Source organism: Triplophysa dalaica, chromosome 1 (assembly GCF_015846415.1).
Source record: "Triplophysa dalaica isolate WHDGS20190420 chromosome 1, ASM1584641v1, whole genome shotgun sequence".
Lineage (NCBI taxonomy): Eukaryota > Metazoa > Chordata > Actinopteri > Cypriniformes > Nemacheilidae > Triplophysa > Triplophysa dalaica.
This window is the reverse complement of record NC_079542.1, coordinates 29,507,721-29,531,432: the sequence shown is the minus strand read 5'-3', so window position 1 is coordinate 29,531,432 and position 23,712 is coordinate 29,507,721. Positions and strand designations below refer to the sequence as shown.

At 37.3% G+C, this 23,712-nt stretch overlaps 2 protein-coding genes across 3 annotated transcripts in view; both read right to left on the bottom strand.

The window, feature by feature from the left end:
* LOC130408433 (GTPase IMAP family member 7-like) overlaps nt 1–23,712 on the bottom strand; it is a 124,447-nt gene that overhangs the window by 77,608 nt on the left and 23,127 nt on the right. The gene's annotated exons all lie outside the window — the stretch shown is intronic.
* Nucleotides 1,439–22,139, bottom strand: si:cabz01074944.1 (uncharacterized). 2 transcript variants are annotated; one of them, XM_056732432.1, is made up of 7 exons: nt 21,821–22,139; nt 15,364–15,684; nt 14,916–15,188; nt 13,973–14,077; nt 3,845–3,903; nt 3,649–3,723; nt 1,439–2,422 (listed from the first exon to the last, which is right to left on the bottom strand). In XM_056732432.1, exons 1-7 carry the CDS (start codon nt 21,879–21,881, stop codon nt 2,315–2,317), a joined length of 1,002 nt encoding a protein of 333 aa, XP_056588410.1. In that variant the 5' UTR covers nt 21,882–22,139; the 3' UTR covers nt 1,439–2,314. The 2 variants fall into 2 exon arrangements, with proteins under 2 accessions (XP_056588410.1, XP_056588482.1); XM_056732504.1 differs by lacking the exon at nt 13,973–14,077.

The following is a 23,712-nucleotide window of genomic DNA, read 5'->3' as shown; positions in this document are numbered from 1 at the left end:
AGAAACACAACAACTACAACCTAAAATACAACCTGAAATACAACCCAGCTAACAAAAGTTTATTATAAGAACGTTCCTTTTAAAATATTCAAAATGTCAGTTTTTAATGTTTTAAGATCATTTCCAGCTGACAAAAGTCACCATCATGGTGATCAGTGTTTCCTTGAGCTGGGCTCGTGACCCTTGACATTTACTCTTGAACATAGATGTACTTATAAAGTACATTTGTCAAAGACATTGAAATGATGCTCTGATTAATGGTGTTGGTTGGTTGGTGGTCAGTGAGATATCTACCATGTTTACATTTGATTAAATTATTGTCCTGCTGATCTTGAAATTACATTAAAACATCTGGGAGTTTTACTACATTTTCAGTCTCAAAAGCTTTTTTGAAAAAATAAAATTACTCAGAATTTAGACACACAGACATGAAGAATCAGTTTATGAATCTCAACAATGGTGAGAATAAACAAAAGAAAACTTCAGGCTGTGATGTATGCTGGGTAACATCGTAGTACAAAACGAATGAATAATTCCCAGCATGCATTGCGGTTGATCCGCTTATCTGAGTTAGGTGGTTGTTTCTCACCATTGCTGAGATTCATACATTGATTCTTGATATCTGTGTGATCCTAAAATGTTGTTTGATAAAAAAACATCAATTTTTCACAAATCTTTCTAGATATGTAAAAACAGTCAAATTTCCTGATTTTACAATGTCCTATCAGGATCTTTAGCATTGCACTCAACCTAAATGAGTACTGAATCAAGCTATAACATCACAGAGGTTTCGCCATTACCATTTAGTAATGTTCATATTTGCTCTGCCATGACAAGTGTTCTTTCTAAGGACACAGTTTCAGCAATTCAAACATACCTTCGCTCAGGGGTCAAGATCCCAACCCAAGGAAACACTGATCACCATGATGGTAACATTCTTAAAACGCTTGAATTTTTTTACGTATTCAAACATGTGAAAAACCTCTAAGGAACGTTCTTATAACAAATTTTTGTTAGCTGGGTTGTATTTCAGGTTGTATTTTAGGTTGTAGTTGTTGTGTTTCTCTGGGTAAATACTTTTTTTGTAGTTATTGTTGAACTTTTCTGCAGTGATGCTGTTTGTTAACAGCAGATGTTCATCACTAATAACTCAATCATCACTATAATAATAATAAACTCAATACAAATTCTGTCGAACAGGAGCACAGAAAGGTGTTGGTTTTGGGATAAATCTGGGCCAGAATTGAAATGAACTGTTGTTTATATTTGGTTCAGTTCTGCTTTATTTGTTTTGATGTTTGACATGTGGCATAGCTTTGGCATGCCTGTGGCCCAAATCTGGCAAACAGGAGCGGACCGCACAAGTGCCATCATTCCACGCCATATGTGGGCCAGATGAGTAAAGTATGGGGAGTAAGGTGTGGGCCAGATTTGGGCGGCAAAAATTTGCTATCTGGGTTCTGGCTCCCCAGGGGACATCTATGCAACGTTATCAACGACATGGAAAGACGTCTTTTGGACTTGCCTTTGTTTGCAGGGGACTTAACAAAAGTACAGTTATAATCAATGAATATCATTGATTCACTTAATACTGGTTTTAATGCTCAATGCTGCACAACCGTGTTAAAAAAAACCCTATGCTTTATCGATTGGAGGAGGTTTGGCACCTACAGTACCATCTTTGGCCAAAACGATTTTGCATTATTTCAAAAGATGTGATTTATTTAGTTTTAAAATATTGTATCAGTAATCTGATTACTTTGCTTTCTGGTGTTACTTTAAAGTATTACAGTTACCAATTTGTTTATCATGTTTTTTTGTTGTTTTTTTACTTGCCATTTACCATAATTGGTGAGTAAAATGATGCTAATCGTAATTTTAAAGAAGAAAGGAGAGATCAAAGAGTATGTCACTCAACATTCTTTACACCAAGATTCAATACTGAACATGTTTTAATGCCAAAAAGTCATATTGTAAAGTTTCTTCACTGTTGACATATGGATACAAATTAATTGGATTAAATGTCTTCCAGAATTAAACAGTTAGAATATTCAGTCATGGCAGTCATAGCTGAAGTGCTCTTGGGCCTGTGCATCTTTTTGGTGCATTACAATATTCACTGTTACAAAGTTCAGCGCCACAACCGAGCACATATAATATGCTTGAGCACATATTAAGATAGTATAATGCAAGGGTTCAGTCAGAATTTTAAAGCAATCATCTTAAGGCAATAATACGTATGAACATATAGTAATGAAACAGATCCAGAGATGTGAATTTAAAATGAAGCATAAATAGTCTGTGACTGTGTAACTCACAGCACAACTTGGTAGGGAGAGGAAGTGGTGGGTGTGACTGCCGGGTGACGTTCAAAGTTGATTTTGTCATAAAGAGTCTGTAGGCTGTAGGAAGATTCTGGAGGCTGAAAGGGAAGCAGGTGGGTGACATCAGATAAAATTCCAAGAAACACCTTTCAGCTTAATTACGATTGCAACTTTACCTTTGTGCTTTCTTATATTTTTCTCTTAACACAAATTAAAAGCAAAAAATCATTTACAGTTTTTTGATATCCTTTGTTCTTTCCTAAGGAATTAAATGTTATGTATTTTGTATGAGCTGCAGGTTCAATGAAACATCCAAAGTAAAATAAATCTCTCTGTGGCCAGCACAAAAAGAACATATGATAATACAAAGGTACTTACTGTTAGTAAATGCATTCTACAAGGGGATCCTGTAAACTTGACACCAGTGTTGGGTGTAAGTAGTTACTAAGTAATTAGTTACTGTAATTTAATTACATTTCCCTTGAAAAAGTAAAGTAAGGGATTGCTCACATGTTTTCTGTAATTAAACTTTTGATGTAATTAAACTAAATACTTTGTGAAATATATGCGTGTGCAATAGTGTAATTGACATCGAAATTCAAAGTCTTACTTTAAAATCTGTGCTTTAATGTATAATTCTCACATTTGTAATACTTTGGTCAGTTAATAATATTATGTATTTGAATGAATTAAATAAGCTGTTGCATGTCTATCCTTGAATCACTTAACTAATCAAGGTTGATGTAGGATATAGAAAGTAATTAGTAATGAGTAACTAAATACTTTTTGGACAGAGTAATTTGGACAGTAATCTAATTACACTATTGAATATGTAATGAGTAACTAGTAATGAATTACTTTTTCAGAGTAACTTACCCAACACTGCTTGACACACTGTTTCAGAAATGTGATGCTGGTTTGCTTATTACCCAACTAGCTCAACACCATGTAAAAGGTAAATCTCTTATTTAACAGTCAATCAAAAGTAGAATGTACTATATTCTAAGATATTTCCAAGATGTGTTAAATAGAAATGTGACATCAGCTGCCTTGAGTCAAACTGAAAAGTTGCTATAAAGGGCTTTGGCCTATGTATACTCTTCACTTCACTTTTCACTAACATGCGGAATCGGCCTGTAAGGGCCTAATGTTCAATGGCTCCTGCATTGCATGACATTTACATCTTTCATAAGATTTCTAAAACCACTTACAGTAATATTGATACAAATATTTCATTTGATTAATTCATTTGCATATTATGTGATTAATTATATCAATATCAACATTATTAGAGTGCTATAATGTTATGTGTGTGAATACCCACCAGCTTTGGAGTGACTTTCATGTCATCCACTGTTTCATAAATAGTCATTCCATTATTCATACTCTCTGACCGCTTCTGTAATATAACAAGATATAGTTAGCAAAAATCATTTTATCTTTATGTTAAATATGTAGAGTATTTATTTCAAGATACGTTTGGATATGTTCATGTATGGGATGACATGCAAGTGTTTCACCTTCATAACAGAATCAGGCTTTATATCTTCATACACTGTAATTCCAGCCTCACTCTCCCCTATTCCCAAAAGAATAACAAATACATGTGACAAAAGACCTTAAACCATCCAAAAAGAACAGCATCCCAAATGTATGCCACTATTAACCTCCTATTGTTCCATACTTATATGGCTTTTTAATTGCTTGATAGCTCACCCAAAAATGAAAATTATGTCATCATTTCCTCACCCTTATGCCATATCAAACATGTATAACCTTCTTTCCTCCGCAGAACACAAAAGAGGATATTATGAAGAACGTCGGTTACCATGTTGGTGTGACCAGGGATTTAGATTTACCACTCGGAACACATTTAACAGGTTCAGTTTGCTTTTGTGGATTAGTCAATTATATCGTTGTATGTGAATGGATAGTTCAGAAACGTGTATTTAGAACACACAGCTCTGGAACAAAAAACAATACAAAAAACAGTTTCTTGAACCACAAAGTGTGGTTTTACCAATCAATGAAAAACACAACCTGTCTTATACAATTTAAAAAATACGACAGGCCCGGCTGTACAATAGTAAATTTTTTAAATGTCAAAAATCAAACGTCAAAAATACGGCAGTGGGGATAATAATGATGACCTCCTCAATCAATCACCACATCAGGGCAGTTACAACCTTTTAACAGAGGCGGACAATCCTGGGCCAAAGAGTAAAAGTCCTGCCATCTTTTTGTTTCACCCATGAACTCAGCAGCTGATTTCATCAGCGGATGAAACCAAAACATTCCTTTCAAGTCACAAGCAAGTCTCAAGTCCTGAAAGAGTTAATGTTAATGAGATGATTAAGTGAGTAATTAAAAGATGATTGAGCATTAGTGATGAACACCTGCTGTAATTGAGATGTTGACGTTTTATTGGTTAAATGATGTCACCATCATGGAGATCAGTGTTTGTTTTTGTTGGACTCTTGACCCTATAGTTAGATTTTGCACTGTATCAGTTCATGTACTGTTATAAAGCAGAGAGATCAGTTCTGTGAAGTGTGTAATTCTTCACTTATTTTATTTGATAAGTTGAGCTAACACTGAAATGTTTACAGGCGAGATATTTCTTTTAGATCATAATCATGTTAATGTTTAGCATAATGAACCCAGTACACTCAATGTTTAAACAAACTGTTTATCTAAAAGTATCATTGAGAAAGTTCAATAGCAAAAAAAACACATGCTAAATTAAAACTTCTAGACAGACATCAAGAACCAGCATATGAAGCTCAACAATGGTGACGCTCAACAAAATGCTTCAAGCTGCAATGCATGAAAAACTCCCATCATGCAATGCAGTATGACTTATAATTGTCACCACTGTTGAGGTTCATATGATAAATGTTCATGTGTAAAAGACTGATCTCAATATTGAAGCTTTATTGTGCCATTGATTTAGGAGGTTTTTATATCCAAATGCAGATCATAAACCTAGAGAGATTTAAACCAGAAATACAAACTATTCTGTTCCTTCAAGATTTGATACAATATTGAACAAATGTTTGCCATGGAAAAAAATATTGTAATTATTTAAGAAGCAAGTATCTTTGAATAAGTAAGCCATTTATATAACGCTCGGTTGTGTATTCCTGTACACCTAAAGTGCTTTATAACCATAAGTGGGGAGTCTATGAGAACACCAGTGCGCTCACGACATACCAGCATTTGGTTGAGAGAAGAGACAGAAAAAGACCCACAACCTATTACTGAACGACTCAAGAGCACAACTAAAGCAAACACTGATCACAATTATGGTGATTTTTTTTTTTCAGATGATGTCATCCAAGGCTGTGGCTGAAGTCAGTTGTAGTTCTTGTGTTTCTCTTTTCTTCAGTGATGTTGATTGTTAACAGCAGGTGTTCATCACTCAATCATCATTAAATTACTCACTTAATTATCTCATTAACATTAACTCTTTGAGGACTTGAGATTTGACTTGAGACTTGCTTTTGACTTGAAAGGAATGTTTTGGTTCCTCCGCTGGTGAAATCAGCTGCTGAGTTCATGGGTGAAACAAAAATATGGCAGGACTTTTACTCTTTGGCCCCAGGATTGTCCGCCTCTGCCTTTTAAAGACCTCAGTCGCAGTGTTCATAGTCAGCCTACATATATCCTTGTACATTCTGTCGCAGGATGCTCTAAAAATTCTCGCAAATTCCCATACGAGTGCGCATAACTCTCACACTGCACTCTGGACATCTCACACGCACGTGTGACGCATATGCATTTCACCTACACACTGCCCCCTGTTGCCAACTCTTGTAAATTACAGGTCATGCAAGAAAACTTAAAGGCTATTTACCAACCGGTTACATTCTCCCCTGCAATAAGTCAGCGTCCTCGATGACTCATTCAATCATGGATTTCAGCACTCATGGTGCCCTGTAACGCCTTTTCAAACAATGCGGCTAGCATCTGGGATACCAAATTTGTGCTGACACTCACCGCATGGCAAGCAGACCGGGGTGCATGAAAATAATTTATGTGTTCACCAGAAGTTGTTCTCTCACGTCTCCGCAACGCTGGAACCGGTACTTTCCTGACTGAAAAGCCAGAGCACGGATTTTAACAGACGGAGTTCTGGAAAAGGGGATTCTTACGGACGGAGATCCGGAGAAGTTGAGAGACATTTAATTTGAGTATTGAAAGATGTTTAAGCGCTGTGGCGCAACGTCTTACGATTCTTACGAAAATATTTGATTCTTGTCTCCCAGTTGAGCCGACCACCTCCTTTCTTCCTCCCACTTACGAACCCTTCTACATTGGTCGCAAAACCCTCGTCCAGGCTCAGCAGGAAGACCGCCAGTCGTTTCGGAACAACGGCCGGCTCCCCAGCGATAGGCGTGCCGCTGCATAAGATGGGTCCTCAGGACGACCGGAAGGATTTTTTGGAGCTGTTTGAGAGGTCTGCGGAGATTTCGGGCTGGTCACTGGACGTTTGTTCGGCACGGCTGATCCCCCTGTTGACGGGGGAGGCACACCCGGCAGCCATATAGTTGCCAGTCCCGAACCTCCTGATGTACGCAGACCTCAAGAAAGCTATCCTTCTTCCCCGAGCAGACGGAGGCGATGCCCAGAAGATCATCGACCGGGTGACACTGGAGCAGCTAGTGGCCCGACTTCCGCTGAAGACCGCCCAGTGGGTCCAGTGTCACCGGCGGCGTTGTTGACGGAAGCCATCCGGTTGGCTGAAGACCAGATGATGGCGTGCCCCGGGGTCGGCTTACCCCGCCCATCTCTCGCTCTCACCCCTTCTTTTTCTTCTATTTCTCGACTTGTTCCCCTTCCCAGGTCCCAGTCGTCCTTCGTGCCCAGAACCGCCCCAAGGGCTAGGGAGACAGCCAGAGCCGGACGACCTTTCTTCCAGGGATCCGGCCGCTTCAGCCCATATGCAGGGGCGACTGCAGGCCCTCCTGTTCCTAGCGCAAGGGCGGCGGAAAGCCTAGGCCGACCTGTTGGCAGTGTGGGGAGCTGGGTCACACTATCGACCGCTGTCCAGTGATGGAGGTTGGTACGGTGACGTTGTTCATACAATTAAGGGGTCAAAAGCATAGAGTGGAGTTGGCGGTTAACCCGCATCTCAAACATCCACTAATCTTGGGGTGAATTGGCCAATGTTTTCTGTGTTATTAGGGAAATTGTGTGCTGATGTTTCTTGGGGGAATCAATGGCGATGGAAAGGGGGAGTTTGCATTCTGGAGAAGCTGAGCCGGGACCACAGGCGGCTGACTCAGAGGATCGGAGTGCAGCATAGAGTCTCAACGTCTCTCTCGGTGCGATGATTTTGCCCTGGAACACTCCCACGATGACTCGCTCAAACACGCGTTTGACCAGGTTTGTGCCATCAACGGACAGCTTCTCCACCCTACCTATCTATTCGTATTTTACCATTTTAAAAGACCGGTTGTATCGAGTGACCCAACACACTCAAACAAAGAAAGATACGACCCAGTTAGTTGTCCCAAAGAGCCGTCTGGAATTGGTTTTCCAGATGGCTCACAGTAATCCAATGGCCGGTCTCTTAGGGCATACGGCAATGTCAAACCGCCTAATGGCCCGTTTTTTTGGCCGGGCATTCATGAGAACGTGCGCAGATGGTGCACGTCTTGTCCTGAATGTCAGTTGGTAAACCCACCATCCACTCCAAAAGCACCACTGTGCCCTCTTCCTTTGGTTCGGGTCCCCTTCGAGAGAATTGGTATGGACCTGATCGGGCCATTAGAAAGGTCGGCACGAGGGCATCGTTTCGCATTGTTCGTAGAAGACTATATGACATGATACCCCGAAGCAATGGCCCTCCGCATTTCCGCCAAGAGTGTAGCAGACGCCCTGTTTCGAATCATCTCACACGTGGGAATCCCGAAGGAGGTTCTCACAGATCAAGGCACGGCGTTCATGTCACAGACCCTCCGTGAACTGCACTGTAAAAAATGTTCCGTAATTTTTACGGAAAAATACCGGCAGTTGTGGTTGCCAGTAAAATTCCGTAAAAAATACAGGAAAATAACGTAAACAGCTTTGCAGTTTAAAACTTCAGGGCACAAACTTCAAACTGTGAATGAACTTAATACATTTGAGTATTTTATATTAACAACATTTCTTTATAGAAAATGAAAACTTGGTCCAAATGCATAAAAGTGATAACATTACATTTACTTAATTTATTTCTTTGTAATTCATTATTAAAGTCACTTTTAAACAAAGCAACATGCAAGCATGACATCAGAATATCTTTGCCTGACCGTGAGTTGAACACAGACTCACTCTTCAGCTTAGTGGTGACCCACAAAACATTTAATATCAGAAAAGAAAAGAGAAAATACAAATTCCGTAGTTTTTACGGAAAAATACCGGCAGCTGTGGTTGCAAGCAAACTACCGTAAAATTACGGGAACATCCTGTTTTTATTCATCAAATCAATTCAAAGTAGAAAACATAAGCCACAGCCACTATTCATTTGGGAAACAAGCCAGAATACTGAAGACGATCATCACTTCTGCTTCACAGGGACTGCAGCATAACAGCCATGACTTGATGCTTTATTGGTTTATTTAAAGTCACCGTTTTTGTGATCAGTGTTTGCTTTAGTTGGCGTCTTTCAGCTGTCATAAATAAGTTTACAGTTATCTTTGGGCTGCTATGACATTGTTTTATATAAAACATAGTTTTGTAGCAAATCTAAGTGTGATTAGGTATTTACTAAGGTATTTACTCTTTATCTGGTACACTGTTAAATTACTTATTGTATTTTTTGTTACAAATGCCTCATTGAATCTGCTTTTAAAATTCACATTTCATGCAACAATCAATCTAAAAAGTTTTTGAACCATTGAAAGCTTGCAATTTGTCTTTGACTCAGACATCAAGAACCAGAGTATGAATCTCAACAGTGGTGACTAACAAATGAAAAGCTTACAGCCGCAATGCATGATGGGAGTCATTGATGAGTTTTGTGCTTTGATGATACCCAGAATGCATTGCGTTTATCTTTAGAGGTTTTTTTCTGTTGTCACCATTGTTGAGACAAACTGTTATATTCTAGATATCTGCTAGGACATTTATCATGCGTTAGATGTGCTGTTAAGGATATTCAGTATATTAATTAATTTCATTCAATATCATAAATGAGGACTAAAATTAACTATAAAGCACTAACTAAACTATGGAACATGTACTCACTCACTAACACAAATAACATAATGTGTTAGCTTTATCTGAGCTTTCCAGCCATCTGAGTCAGTGTGTTCCAACTCATAGATGTCAATACTGGGGAAAGACTTCTTCACATGGAACGCAAACGGTCAAGACCACAACTAAAGCAAACACTCTTTACCATAATGGTGACTCAACAAAACCATCAACATGTAAACTTGTGTTCATTTTCAATTAGAACTTTTGTAGACGTGCAACAGAAATAAAGTGACAGTGGTGTCTGTAAGTGAAGGTGATAAAAGTGTTTGTGGAGTTGAAAAAAACTCCTTGTGAAAACTTTGGAATTTCACTGTTAATTTCCCAGAGAATTTGACAATGTTATCTGTATTTTATGACGTTTTTTGACAACTGTTTTCTCTGTGAAAACTACAGAATTTCACTGTTAATTTACAGGGTTTTTCCGTAAAAACAATGGAATTTTTGCTGTTAATTTTACAGACAATTTTACAGTGTTTTTTTCTGTATTTTTTACGGCCACTTTCTGATAACAGGTTTTTTGTGTGAAAACAACAAGATTTTACCGTTAATTTCACAGGCATTTTTTACAGTGTGTATGGATTATTGGGCATTAAATCGGTTCGTACCAGGGCTACCAACCACAGACAGACGGGCTGGTCGAACACTTTAATCGCACATTGAAAGCAATGATCCGTAAGTTTGCACACGAAGACGCCCAAAATTGGGACCGGTGGCTGGAACCTCTGTTATTTGCGGTACGAGTGGTCCCCCAAGCCTCCACAGGGTTTTCGCCCTTCGAGCTACTTTATGGACGTCAGCCCTGTGGGGTCCTAAGTGAAGCTTGGGAGGACGGACCATAGAACCTAAATGTAGGAACGATTTATGTTGCCGGCACTGACAGCCCTGTTGGCCAAGGTCTGATCACGCCAATCACTTGACTCTTGAATTTAATCCCTCACTTGCTCAATAACATCGTTTCCCACTGCTCCAAGAGGGACATCCCCCCCCCCTACAGGTTCTTCAACAGGATCTGACATCTTAACACGAATAGATCAAGTTACAATGACTCAAAAATAACTCATTTCGGGATAAATGTCAATGGGAGAAAGTTTATCTAACTCTCTCGATCCACTTCAGTACCTCAGACACGGTGTTGTAAAGCCTATAGTCCCAGGATTTGACCGTGGAATCCTTGGAGCAACACGTCACCAGAAAAAGCGCCTCTAATAGAAACAGTCCTCTTCGTGGTCTCTTCTGTCACATCTGACCCACTAACAACAGGTTCAGTCTCACAGAAAACTTTAAGGTTATTTACCACCTGGTTACATTGGTATGTTAAAAACCAACACTTAATCCTGCACTGATAAAAAGCTAAACACCGGTATCTCTCCTCACCTGCATTGCCAAAACTCTTGAGTATTTGACCAGCTCTCCTCCTATCTCCCACAATATACCCAAAATATGTTTTTGTGCTCCTACCGGCTGTGGCCAGGATCCCTGATCAGCCTTCCCCAGATAGCAATTTTTTGCGGCCCAAATCTGGCCCACACCTTACTCCCCATACTTTACTCATCTGGCCCACATATGGCGTGGAATGATGGCACTTGTGCGGTCCGCTCCTGTTTGCCAGATTTGGGCCACAGGCATGCCAAAGCTATGCCACATGTCAAACATCAAAACAAATAAAGAAGAACTGAACCAAATATAAACAACAGTTCATTTCAATTCTGGTCCAGATTTATCCAAATACCATCACCTTTCTGTGCTCCTGTTTGACGGAATTTGTATTGAGTTTCAATATTATTATAGGGATGATTGAGTTATTAGTGATGAACATCTGCTTTTTAAAATAAAAAAATATTTGCTCAGAGGAATACAACAACTACAACCTGAAATACAACCCAGCTAACAAAAGTTTGTTATAAGAACGTTCCTTTTAAAATATTCAAAATGTCAGTTTTTAATGTTTTAAGATCATTTCCAGCTGACAAAAGTCACCATCATGGTGATCAGTGTTTCCTTGAGCTGGGCTCGTGACCCTTGACATTTTCTCTTGAACATAGATGTACTTGTAAAGTACATTTGTCAAAGAAATTGAAATGATGCTCTGATCAATGGTGTTGGTGGTCAGTGAGATATCTACAATGTTCACATTTGATTAAATTACTGTCCTGATGATCTTGAAATTACATTAAAATATCTGGGAGTTTTATTACATTTTTCAGTCTCCAAAGCTTTTTTGAAGAAAAAAATTACTCAGAATTTAGACACACAGACATGAAGAATCAGTTTATGAATCTCAACAATGGTGAGAATAAACAAAAGAAAACTTCAGGCTGTGATGCATGCTGGGTAACATCGTAGCACAAAACGAATGAATAATTCCCAGCATGCATTGCGGTTGATCCGCTTATCTGAGTTAGGTGGTTGTTTCTCACCATTGCTGAGATTCATACATTGATTCTTGATATCTGTGTGATCCTAAAATGTTGTTTGATAAAAATACATCAATTTCTCACAAATCTTTCTAGATATGTAAAAACAGTCAAATTTCCTGATTTTACAATGTCCTATCAGGATCTTTAGCATTGCACTCAACCTAAATGAGTACTGAATCAAACTATACCATCACAGAGGTTTCACCAATACCATTTAGTAATGTTCATATTTGCTCTGCCATGACAAGTGAACTTTATAAGGACACAGTTTCAGCAGTTCAAACATACCTTTGCTCAGGGGTCAAGATCCCAACCCAAGGAAACATTGATCACCATGATGGTAACATTCTTAAAACACTTGAATTTTTTTTACGTATTCAAACATGTGAAAAACCTCTAAGGAACGTTCTTATAACAAATTTTTGTTAGCTGGGTTGTATTTCAGGTTGTATTTTAGGTTGTAGTTGTTGTGTTTCTCTGGGTAAATACTTTTTTTTTAGTTATTGTTGAACTTTTCTGCAGTGATGCTGTTTGTTAACAGCAGATGTTCATCACTAATAACTCAATCATCACTATAATAATATTGAAACTCAATACAAATTCTGTCAAACTGGAGCACAGAAAGGTGATGGTATTGGGATAAATCTGGGCCAGAATTGAAATAAACTGTTGTTTATATTTGGTTCAGTTCTGCTTTATTTGTTTTGATGTTTGACATGTGGAATAGCTTTGGCATGCCTGTGGCCCAAATCTGGCAAACAGGAGCGGACCGCACAAGTGCCATCATTCCACGTCATATGTGGGCCAGATGATTAAAGTATGGGGAGTAAGGTGTGGGCCAGATTTGGGCCGCAAAAATTTGCTATCTGGGTCTCCATGGGATCCACCGCCTTTGAGGTTGGCTTGCAGCTCCTCGGCTCCGCCCCATCTGCACAGACACACCAGCTCTTTGGCTCCACCTCAGGCTTCTTCTACACCAGCTCGGCTATGCTTTGCGGACCTCCTAGCTGTGCCTCGGTCCTCCAGGCCCTTGACTCCATCTCGCCCCATCAGCCCTTTGGAACCGCCTTGGCTCTGAGCCAATAGTCCGTCATCCCTGATGCTCCACCGGGCTCGCTCGTCCCTACTCCTTAACCTTGTTCTCCACCCAGAAGTCTTGTCAGTTCTCTGCCTTGGCTCCTCCCTTAGTCATGTCCAGTTTGGTGTCTCCCTTCTCGCACTGCTCCAGTTACTAATCCTCGTCTGCTCCACTCCCTTCTCCCAGACCTCCTTCATCTGTCCATCTCTGCCTTGCCTTACTGTTCTGTGACATCTGCCTATTGACACCTGACAAATTCTGTAGCATTTTTTTAGAATCTGCTTAAAAACATCTCTTCCGTCAAAACGAACTAATGAACCAATTAATACAGACTTTTTCTTTTTCTACTTCATTTATCCTTAAAAAAAAAAATTTAGCATCCTATACTTTGGTAGGCTAACTGAGACCAGTTTTATTGCACTTTATTGCATTGTTGTCCTATTGTTGGTCTAATTGCCTCTATTGTTTACCTTAATTGTACGTCGTTTAGGATAAAAACGTCTTATAAATGACTAAATGTAACCAAACAATAGAGGCCATTGACTTCTTTTGTGTGTACATAAAACCACTGAGAAGTCAATATTTGGTTACCTACATTTAAAAATATCTTTTTTTTTGCTTCATTTTTGGATGAACTATCACTTTAGGATGGCTTGGAATGTTTGGACAACTTTAATAATGCTTTTGGATTCTATTTAAAGTTTCATAATGACATGGAAAAGAACAATCAGTAAGACATCTTTTAACCAAAAATAGATCATGGAATGACATGAAGGTGAGTGAAATTTTATGGTAATTCCGTGTAATACATCAGTCCAAATTATATTTTTTTATGATATAGGTCAGAAAGAATAAAATGTTGCACATTATTTTTTGGCAACAGAACATTGACACTTTACCCAACACACCTTTCGGATTTCTCCACTTGTAGAAAGCTCCTATAATTGCAATAATCATAGCAATGCCAGCAATTCCAGCCCCTACTGCAATGAGCAACAAGTCCTGAGGAATACCTGCAATGTTTAATTACAGCTAATTATAATTACCAATATCCCATCCTCTAAACACTGTCACAACATTTGTTTTAATTAATTAAAGCTAATAATTACCAGTACTATGGCTAATTAATAATACTGATTGACTAAAGCTAACACATTGTATAAATTAGAAGATCTCTATATGCAATAACAAACATGGTGCGGGATTCACAAAACTGTTCTCAAGACAAGATTGTTCTTAAGATAAATTATAGGAAATTCTTAAGAATGTTCCTAAATGCGATTCTTAAAAATGTCTTCAGAAGTTCTCAGATATTTTCAAATATTATTTGTAAGTATAAATGACATATGCTGTTAATGATTACACTCACCTGCTTGTGTGTGGTAACTATATTCATTCTAAACTATTTATCTGTGCCTCAAATTCATGTCTATAAATTAGCGTGTGATGTGTATTATATTTATCATAATACTCTTTGTGTGTTACTACAGTATAATATTTGTGACCCTCTTTGTTTCGAGTCGCTTTGTCCCAGAATAAATGTAAAAGGCACACTGTTTTTAATAATGAAAAACTAAAGTAAGAGGGCTAGACCTCATCACTATTATGTCAATATAAAAATTACGATTCTGGCTTACACGTCAATTATACGTCACATGTGGAAAAAAATGAATTCATGTATTAAACATCTTACCCTTTAGATTAATGACAACTGTGAGGCTTAATCTTAAAAGTATATTAACAATAGCTTTTGGTTCGAGAATTTGGAAACCTCTTAATTTTTCCCAAAGACTGAGAAGAATGTTTTCCTAAAAATGTTTTGTGAATCCTGTTCCTGTGCAGCAAACCCACCTGATGTCACATTTGATCCATTTTCCTTTTTGCACATCACAGTTGTAGTAGTATATTTGACACTGATACGGTTGCTGGCTGTGCAGTTTAATGTGGCTCTCGCTTCTGCCGTGAGATTGAAAGACAAGTGTGGTCCATTTCCCACCTGATACCCACTCCAGTTAAAGGAGGCATTCACATGCCCAAACGTCACACAATGAAGATGAAACGTACACATGTTTTTTGACTGCAGCCAATTTACATTGTTCTGAATCTTTACAGCGCTGATAGGATCTGTTAGAAGAAAATCCAACAGAAAACAAATGAAGCCGCTATGTATTGACATATCATGTAAACATTATTTTTATAATATAGCCTTGTTTTATTTCTTTTTAACTTCTGAATGTATGTGCATGGAGTTAGTATTTGCTGATTATTGTTGTAATGCCATTAAAAGTATTACTCTTACCATGCACATGTAGCTGAATTTCTTTCGTTTCAAATTGAATTCCATCTCCTTCTTGAACAATTGAGAATTTTCCAGAATCATTTAACTGAAGGTTTTTAACTGTAACACTTATATCACTCTCATTAGTGTGTAACCTTCCATAAAATGAGTAGTTTATATCTGTAAATAGGGTGAACTTGGATTGATAATACTCAGCAAAGGTTTTCTGACAGAATTTCCATTCAATTTGAGTAAGACTGTCTTTTGGATAATCCGTAAATAGATGCAGGGAACTCCCAACAGCTTTATGTAAAATCTCTGGCTTTTTTTCAGCACATGTCTCTACAAAAAAGAATAAATAGTTTATATTAAATAAATATATCATAACTAAACAAGGAATGCTTTCTTTACTAATGGTTTTACATGTTCATTTTTAATTTCCTTCTAAATGTCATAATATTTTTTATGGATTCCTATATGTGTCCCTGGATTGAGCTTTCTATTGATGTATGAGTTGTTAGAATAGGACATTATCTGTCTGAGATACAACCGTTTAAAACTCGGGAATCTGAGAGTGCAGAAAAATCTAAATATTGAGAAAATTGCCTTTGAAGATGTTAATCAGGGAAGCTGCAGCAGGCTACCCACTCACAAAAATAAAGTTTTTATATATTTAAAGTAGGACATCTACAAAATATCTTCATGGAACATGATCTTTACTTAATATCCTAATGATTTTCCCCATGAAAGGAAGATCGATCATTTTAACGATGTATTATTGTGTTATACAAAAAAATTCCCGAGCTACTTAAGACTGGTTTTGTCATCCAGGGTCACATATCTTTTATACATTTTGATATAATTATACTTTTGTATTACATCTTAGGTAAACACATGAACACAATTAAGAACACTAGCTTACATTAAGTCAAAACATTGATGAAAATGTATAACTACAGTATTGGTTGTAGGAACTTTACTGATGTTTTTTAATCCTTTTGTGAGCTTTAAAAATACAGCCCCTATATCATTATAATTGCATGGAAAACTGCAATAAGTATATTCGTAAAAACATGAGGGTGACTGAAATAAACCAAATCTCTGGAAAAATTAAACCCTTTCATATTGTATGCACTATCACTGTAAAAAAGGTTCCGTAATTTTTACGGAAAAATACCAGCAGCTGTGGTTGCCAGCAAACTACCGTAAAATTATAGGAACATCGTGTTTTTATTCATCCAATCAATTCATAGTGGAAAACATGAGCCACACCCACTATTCATCTTGGAAACAAACTCTAAAACATGTAATAACACTCCACACTAAGAAAATTATTGCAGTAACCAGTTTTGGTGTCTATTTCACTCATAAATATTAAAACTACAGAAAGATCTAACAGAATAAGCAAAGGGTCAAGATCCCAACTAAAGCAAACACTCATCACCATAATGGTGACTCAACAAAACCATCAACATGTAAACTTGTGTTCATTTTCAATTAGAACTTTTGTAGACGCGCAACAGAAATAAAGTGACAGTGGTGTCTGTAAGTGAAGGTGATAATAGTGTTTGTGGAGTTGAAAAAAACCTCCTTGGGTAAACTATGGAATTTCAATCTTCATTTCCCAGAGAATTTGACAGTGTTTTTCCGTATTTTTACGGACGTTTTCTAATAACAGTTTTTTGTGTGAAAACAGCCTAGCAGTAAATATATTAACACTACATTCACTAGCATGCATAGAGATATCAAGACATGTTACTGTATATAAAGTAATACAATAAATTAATCTGTGGTAGGTACAGCTTAATAGAATTGATTGTCTATACAGTATATTGAGCATTTGCATTCTGAAAAAAATCAATCAGAGATTCATACTGCTTTAGCAGTTGTTTGTAAATCTGGTATGCCTTGAGAACACTCCATACCCATACAGCTGTCCTAAGTTTACACATGCCTTGCCGAATCTACAAAATGTTAGTAGGTTTCTACACATAAGAGAAGAATAAAAACATGCCCTGTTCCCATGATTATTATGTTAATCTGTTCATCATTTAGTCAATTTATTATTATGTATATAAGTATATAGCACTGTTTGTTTAGTTCACTTTTTTCTTCTCTTTGATTTTTTTCTTCTTTTTTTGCTGTGTTTTGACACCCTCCAATGTGTTGGAATATACCTGGATCTTTGTTGTTTAGTTTCATTAAAAAGAGCTGCATGTACAGTAGATAATGCTCTCTGCAACACAAGAACTAACTACAAAGAAAGTATATGGTAGCGAACCTATCGCAGAACAAGAACCAAAAGCGATGTTCCAAACCTGTTTTGAAGCTGATTGCAGAGTAAGTGTCTTCTATATTTTAAAATATCATCATCTTAAATATCATCACACAATCAACTTCCTGTCCCACCCGCATCTATGTCTATGCAGGGAAGTACCAAATGTATGTGTGTATGCGGAATCTACAGTTCCATTGGCCAACCCCTCTGTCCACCACATGGCTCTGTCTCCTCAGCGCAATCTCAAGCCCCCAGTGGCAACTCATTAGCACTTGAGAGACCTCTCGAGCCGTCTTAAATAATTGGGAGAGGAAGAGAGATTCTTAGCTTTAAGAAATTTTGTAAGTTCCTTTATACTGAAGTTTTGAAGTTGAAGTAAATGTCTTAAAACTAAAATGGAAGTTTAAGAAGCTTGATAAATATGGGCCCAGGTTCCTACCTAAAGTTAACATTTAAACTAGACACAATATTTACCTTATTTTGCCTATTTATTTTCCCAAAAATGGAAATAAATTTCATAGAAAGTGTTATGTAACTGCAACACGTTTCCGCACAACCCTTTTAGAGAAAACTGTTTGTGGTGACCGAACTAGACTAAGTTAAGTCAGGTTGTTGCTCTCACTCATGGACATGTGGGTGTTGAGTCAACTCAATGGTGTTTGTTACAAAAACATGGAGTTAAATAAATCAAACGGACTCTATTAATTTTAATTAATTACAGTTTAAAGGGAAACTTCTGTTATGAATTACCCTCAAGTTATTCGGCAATCATAGGACATCCATTCAAATTAAATTAAATTAAGATTGTTTGAGACTCCGGAGCTTTCTGACTCCCTTATAGATAGCAACATAACTGACATTCTGCGCTTTAAATGTCAGTTACGTTGCTGTTTTTGAGTGGGAGTCAGAAAGCTTCAAAATCTCATCAAAACTCTTTAGCTATGTTTACTTTTTTCTTCTTTTTTGACAAGAAAAAGTTGCCAATGGCACTTTTTTTGTAAATAAAAAAAACTACCCATCTGATAAGTTGAGCAACATTTTATTTGAACTAACTCAGGAAGTTGAGCTGATGCAGCTAAAGCTCAAGGGCCGGTTTCCAGTACAGGGATAAAACATACTTCACAAACACATTACGGGTCTGCATCTTGAGACAAAACAATCGCACTAATATATTTTTTTAAGAAATGTCAGTGCAAGCTGTTTTCAATCAAGACATCTCTAACGTTTGAGTTAGTCTGGGACTAGTCTTAAACCCTGTTCTGGAAACCACTCCCAAAATGATTTCTAATTCTGGATCCCTGTGTCATCACAGGGATGCTATTCTTTTTATTGGTCAAAAGCACAACAAGGCAAAGGTGAAACAGCCCGGCCTCGAGCCAGCAACGAGCCAGGCAAGCTTACCATAAAAAAAATTCCATGCAGCAGCTCATTTCTCTTGCCATATTGAAGTTTAGGTGTGTTTGTTTGTTCAAGGTATTTCAGTCAAGACTGTCATATAAACGGTGGATATAACATGCATTTGGATTTGAAATACAATAATCAGAAATAATCATACAGCTATATCTCTCTTTTACAAATTTAATCAAACTTAATAATCTTTGAAGATACGGCGTATGCAATACTACTGTATAGGCACTCAAGATTAAAATGAGATACACGATCTATAAGAAAAAGATGCTAAACGATTCTGCAAAGTGAAGAAACTTTTTAGTTCCCCACAGAACCATTGACTCAAATGTTCTTCTAAGAATAATTTTTCTACTACAAGATTAGAACCCCTTTTCACTAGAAATGATGTGAAAAGAAAAGAAAATCTGCCATATACCTCCATTCATCAATACTGTCAAATAATTGGATTTCAGATAGCACCTGGACTAATAGCTTCCACAAGACACAATAGAATTCACAAAAAACATCTATGTATTCTGTTCCTCTGTAGTGAAATGAGCATCCACTCGAGCTGCGGAATCTATTACAACCTTCACAACTGAAAATATACCTTTTCCGCATTCACCTGACCAAAGCCCTAACTGTCAAATTTTCTATAATCTTGGTCTAAATACAACTATAAACAACTATTCTGTTTCTATTTCTTTAATGTTGTCCATGTTCATCCTGGCTTAACTTCACTTTACTTCTACTTGTAAACATCCCTGCAAGCAAGCTTGAGCTGGGACTTTACAGGCCCACAGCAGGCTGTCAGCGCACGGCCCCAGAGAACTTGATCATTGGTAAAACATTGGCCCCTTAGCGCTGGTCCTGCATGGGCAGCCCTCACATCCCCCACTGTTGATTCGTTGAAATGTTGATCACTTTTGCACCTGCTATTAAAAGTGTCAAGTGACACAGATAAAAAAAATGTATAAATAAAAGCGCAAGGAATATAACAGGTTCCAAAGCAATTGTACTGACACCCACCTTACTTGCATAAACATTTTGGCGGTCTCAGTCAACTCATACCACGAACTGAAGTAGATTTGTGGGGGTGTGGTTACGCGAGGCGTTTCAGGCAGGTCTGGTGAAGCATTCACTTTTAGATTGATTTTTTTTATTTTGTTCTGACACTTTAATTGTACGTGTCTAATACATGCATGGGCAACTTATAACACACCAAAGACACAGAAAAACACGTATCCGCACCATATGAGCCCTTTAATGTTTAAAATGTTTAAATTTCAACAATCCACCATTACTGTCTGATCAATGTTTTCTTTAGATGAGCTCTTGATTCTCATAATTGAATTTCTTAATGATTTTAAATAAAAACACTTTATATTGAGAAAGCCAAACATTAGTTTTATTTAAAGTGGAGATTAAACTTTTTGAGTGGGTGAAATATTTTGAAGTTAGTAATATCACTACAACTGAGTTAATAGAAATTAATATTGACACACTGAGACATCAACACTCATCACACAAACCTCAATAATGGTGACAATCATAACACTAATTTAGATAAACCAATCAACTGCAATGCATGCTGGGAGTTTTGTACCATGATGTTACCCAGCATGGATTGCAGCATGAAGCTTTCTTTTATTGATTGTTAGCATTATTGAGATTCAAACACTGATTCTTCATGTATAATTGATTTATTATTGAAGCTTTTAAAATACATTAAGTTAATATTTAAGAATACAACAGCACTGACACTGCTTTTAACTCACACTGCAGTGCCACTACACAATCAAAAGTATTTGACTAGCGTGGCAATAAGCTCTTATTGCATTAAAATATTAAAAACGTAATATTAAAAGTCAAGAGTTAAGGGCTGAACTAAAGCCAACACCGATACCAATAATGGTGATTTGTTGATTTTTTCCCCCACATTAATAGTGGGTGCAAATGTGATTAACATTTCAACAAATCAACAGTGGGGGCTTCGTGAGGGCTCCTGTGCAGGACCAGTGCTAGCCTCTACGCCGTAGGCTACGTGTCGGTTTTCATTTATGCTTCTACGTTGTTGTCTGCATCGACAAGAAGAAAGGCGCATCAGGCTATGGCGTAGGGTATGCGGCTCTGCGTAGGCTACATAGGTCTGACGCAGAACCATAAATTGGCCTTAAGGTGCCAACATTTTGCCAGTGAGCAAATTCTCTCTCCCTAAGTCAGCCCGTAAAGTGCCAGTACATGCTTGCTTGCAGGGATGACTTGGTTATCTCCTCCAAATAATCATAAAAGTTTTCCTTAATTTGTAAATTAAGTTAATGTAAATATTAATAGCACCACTTCCACTATTTCCTTTTTGAAACGTGTTTTACTGTCTTATTTTTTTTTGTAGTAAAATTCACAATTAATATGTGTGAATAAATTATGATCCCCAAGTGAGAAATTAAACTGTTAGGGTAACATTCTTTTTAAAATAAGAGAATTTTGGTTACTTGTCATGCAACAGAAAATGAATGACATTCTATTAGAACTGGCCGCGTTCTCTGAAGATAAGGTTTGAGGTTTCCTGAGCTGAGCTTGCTTTTTGCATTGACGAAGTTGATACACATACCATGCATGATGAAAATGAATGAAAAAATAAAATAAATTACTTATTACTTAACTTCAATTTTAAATCCAACAAAACATTTAGACATATTTCTTTTCAGTGACATTAGATTATTTTGTAACATTAAAGTACATGTGCTACTATTTAACAGAACAAAGTTACATTTTATTATTTAAGACAAAGTTATATGTTAAAGTACTTACCCTGCTGAAGTAAAAACAAAAGAACTCCGAAAATGTAGTAGGTCTTTTGAACGGCGTTCATGTTCAAAAGCTAAAAACAAATGAGTGAGGCATCTGAGACAGCAGATACAGCGAAACAATGTGATGAAAAAACGACTTCCTCACACTTGCTCTGTTGGCTCAGTCTGTAAATATCTTTTTTTTCTCAGTTGTTTGATACACAAAACAGTCTGTAACATAAATAAAACAAAACCAAATCTATGCTGACGCGACCTTTAAAATGCACACCATCAAGGTTGTTTGAGGTTTAGGTGCTTTCTCAGCACTAATTCTGTCTCCACCTCCCACCAGGGTCTGTGTTTTATCACTGCAGCGTACAAGTAGTATGTACACCGCTTCCCTATTTGCCTGGCCGGGGGGCTGCTTTAGAATTTAGAAGTTAAACATAAATAATATTGCATATAAGATTTATAGTCCGTTTAATATTTGACCTGTGGTTCTCTCTCCTTTATCCCAAATGTGTGCTTTCACTGTGCATGTGTGCGAGTGTGTTTGCGTGTGTGCGTCTATGTCAATGTGTGTAAGTATGTATGCATATTGTGTGTGTGGAGCATTTGTATGTCTGTCTTTTGTTGTTTTCACCTTCTTCTTGTTTTTACAGGTATATGCCTTTAGTTGTTTTACTTGTATTCAGTGTGTCTCATGTACAGCTGCTTTGTAACAATGAAAATTGTAAAAAGCGCTATATAAATAAAGTTGAGTTGAGTTGAGTTGAGTTGAGTACATTCCCAGCAAGATAACAGGTGAAACCAAGTCATCGTTGTTAAAATTTTGGATTTGTCAATGTTAATGGCATTGAATCAATATCACTTTTATAACTTTTAACAAACCACCATTCCCGTGGTCAGTGTTTGCTATTGTTTGGCTCTTGTATTAACTCTTTAAATTCTTGCGAAAGTCTTTCAATGAGAAAAACATTTGCAATAATAAAGAAATGTTATATTAAAGTTTAGCTGGAGCAGGTTACTTTTTTTGATAGATGTTAAGTGAAGTAATGTTGAAATTTAACTTTCACAAATTATTTGGATGTTACAGTTCAAAGATGCTGTGACACAATGAACAGAAAATGAGTTTGACAAACTTAGACATCAACACTCATCATCCAAACCTCAACAATGGTGAAAGTCTTCATATTAATTCAGATAACCTGTAATCCATGTTGTGATCTCTTATTGCATGAAATCTTAAAAACTTAGTATTAAAGTTCAAGAGTCAAGAGGCTAAACTAAAGTCAACAATGATTCCAATAATGTTGATTTGTTGAAATTTCCAAATTGTGTCGGTTTTCATTTATGCTTCTACGTTGGTGTCCGAGTCGACAAGCAATGACCACTAGGCGTCAGTGTCCGTACGCGTGTTGCTTGTGTAACCAAGACAAGAGCAGAAGCAGCTCGTTTGAGAAGCATAAGCCGTATTAGCGGCAAGTGAACAGTCTTTTTTGTTGCAGATTTGATATGTTAAATACAGAAGCACAAATAATTTCTTAGATAATTTATTCAGAAATGTGTTTGAGTAAATATAACTATATCGCAGTGTTTTTGGACCTGAGGGAGGAGTTTAAACAGACCAATCACGGTGCTCGCACTGAGTTGACGTGTCGTTACATTTTTGGAGAAATGCCCATCAGGCTATGGCGTAGGCTACATAGGTCTGACGCAGAACCATAAATTGGTCTTAAGGGGCCAAGATTTTGACAGTGAGCAAATTCTCAGAAGCCCTTAGCCAGATCCCAATAATCTTTCCCAATAATGCATTGCCACAACAAATGCATATAAGCACACTGTTACAACAGGCAAAGACAACTTAACATTAAACTCCATCAGTCATTACTAAAGCAAACACTGATCACAATA